The sequence below is a fragment of the Geospiza fortis genome, unplaced genomic scaffold (genome assembly GCF_000277835.1).
Source record: "Geospiza fortis unplaced genomic scaffold, GeoFor_1.0 scaffold2, whole genome shotgun sequence".
Taxonomy (NCBI): domain Eukaryota; kingdom Metazoa; phylum Chordata; class Aves; order Passeriformes; family Thraupidae; genus Geospiza; species Geospiza fortis.
Genome location: NW_005054366.1, coordinates 3,500,289 through 3,501,845, shown reverse-complemented (window position 1 = coordinate 3,501,845; position 1,557 = coordinate 3,500,289). Strand labels below are relative to the sequence as shown.

Genomic DNA, 1,557 nt, shown 5'->3' with positions numbered 1-1,557 from the left:
CACCGAGGGTGCCACCAGACCCCAGGGCTCCGAGCGCAGCCGCTTCAGCCGGGGCAGCTGGGCTCTCCGGGCAGTGCCAGCTCGCTGGCCCGGGGAGGGGGGCTCAGTGTCCCCAGTCTGAGAAGGGTGTGGGGTGAGAGTGCTGCTCTCCTTCTCGGCAGGGGAAGGTGCTGAGGAGGGAGTTTTCAGGTGGGCACTGGAGGGGGCTGTGCTCTCCTCGAGGGGAGCCTTCTCCTTGAACTCCAGCGCTGGGGCAACGTTCAGGTACTGCTTGGCAGTCTTGGTGCCAGAGGCTGATGTGTCCATGGTGATGATAATCACCTCCTTCCCCTTGGCTCTGCAGGCATTCAGCAGGTGCTGCAGCACAGCCTTGTCCTCGGCGTTGATGGCGTGGACCAGCGCTGAGGCTCCTGAGTGGTCCTCGAGGCTGGGGTCTGCCCCGCTGTCCAGCAGCAGGGACACCACGTCCCCCCCAGCCCCGCGGATGCAGGCGTGCATCAGGGCCGTCTTGCCAGACTTGTCCTGGATGTTGGGGTCGGCTCTGTTGTCCAGCAGGTACTTCACCATCTTGGCCTTGTGGCTGCCCTGCTGGTCCACGTGCGTGGTGATGCAGGCCACCATGAGGGCGGTCTCGCCCTTGTCGTTGCTCTCGTTGATGTGGGCGCCCCCCTCCAGCAGCAGCCGGGTCAGCCGCAGCCGGCCCAGCCACACGGCCTTCCGCAGGGAGGTGCCCCCCAGCTCCAGCTCCGTCGCTTCGTCCATGGCTGCTGCTTCCCTGTGGGGGAACCACGGAGAAGATGTGAGCCCCGCTGCTTTGTCCCTGCCGTCCTGCGATGCCAAGCTCCGGGCGCTGCCCCCCGTCCCACAGTCCCTGTGACCGTGTCCCCCTACCTTGTGCACACAGCTGCCCGGATGGATGCCTTGGGTTCCCCAGGAGATCAGGGAGCTTCTGATGGTCTCCACCGGCGTGCTGTGTCTGGAGGGCCACAGCACGATGCCCACTGGAGCCTGTGTGAACTTCCCTGATGGCTCCCAGCCACACGGCCTTCAGCAGGGAGTTGCCCCCCAGCTCCAGCTCCGTCGCTTCGTCCATGGCTGCTGCTTCCCTGTGGGGGAACCACGGAGAAGATGTGAGCCCCGCTGCTTTGTCCCTGCCGTCCTGCGGTGCCAAGCTCCGGGCGCTGCCCCCCGTCCCACAGTCCCTGTGACCGTGTCCCCCTACCTTGTGCACACAGCTGCCCGGATGGATGCCTTGGGTTCCCCAGGAGATCAGGGAGCTTCTGATGGTCTCCACCGGCGTGCTGTGTCTGGAGGGCCACAGCACGATGCCCACTGGAGCCTGTGTGAACTTCCCTGATGGCTTCCTGGGCTGGAGCCGGGATCTCTGCCTCCTCACTGCCGGAGGGAAGCAGAAGCAGCCACAGTCATGCTGTCTATTGTGTTTCTACCGCCCCACTGATCCCGCTGCCACCCACTCCTGCTGCCCCCACTCCCTGTCTCACTCCTCAGAGTGCTCCTGGAGCCCCGAGCAGCCGGTGCCCCCAGAGCGCCCCCGGA

At 65.8% G+C, this 1,557-nt stretch overlaps 1 protein-coding gene across 1 annotated transcript in view; it reads right to left on the bottom strand.

Moving 5' to 3' along the window:
- Positions 1–892, bottom strand: part of LOC102036427 (ankyrin repeat domain-containing protein 34C) — a 5,802-nt gene extending 4,910 nt beyond the window's left edge. The window contains exon 1 of the mRNA XM_005424309.2: positions 4–892. Coding sequence (XP_005424366.1) covers positions 4–762 — 759 coding nt within the window. The 5' untranslated portion in view covers positions 763–892. The remainder of the gene's footprint in view (positions 1–3) is intronic.
- Between the last annotated feature and the right edge of the window lie 665 nt (positions 893–1,557).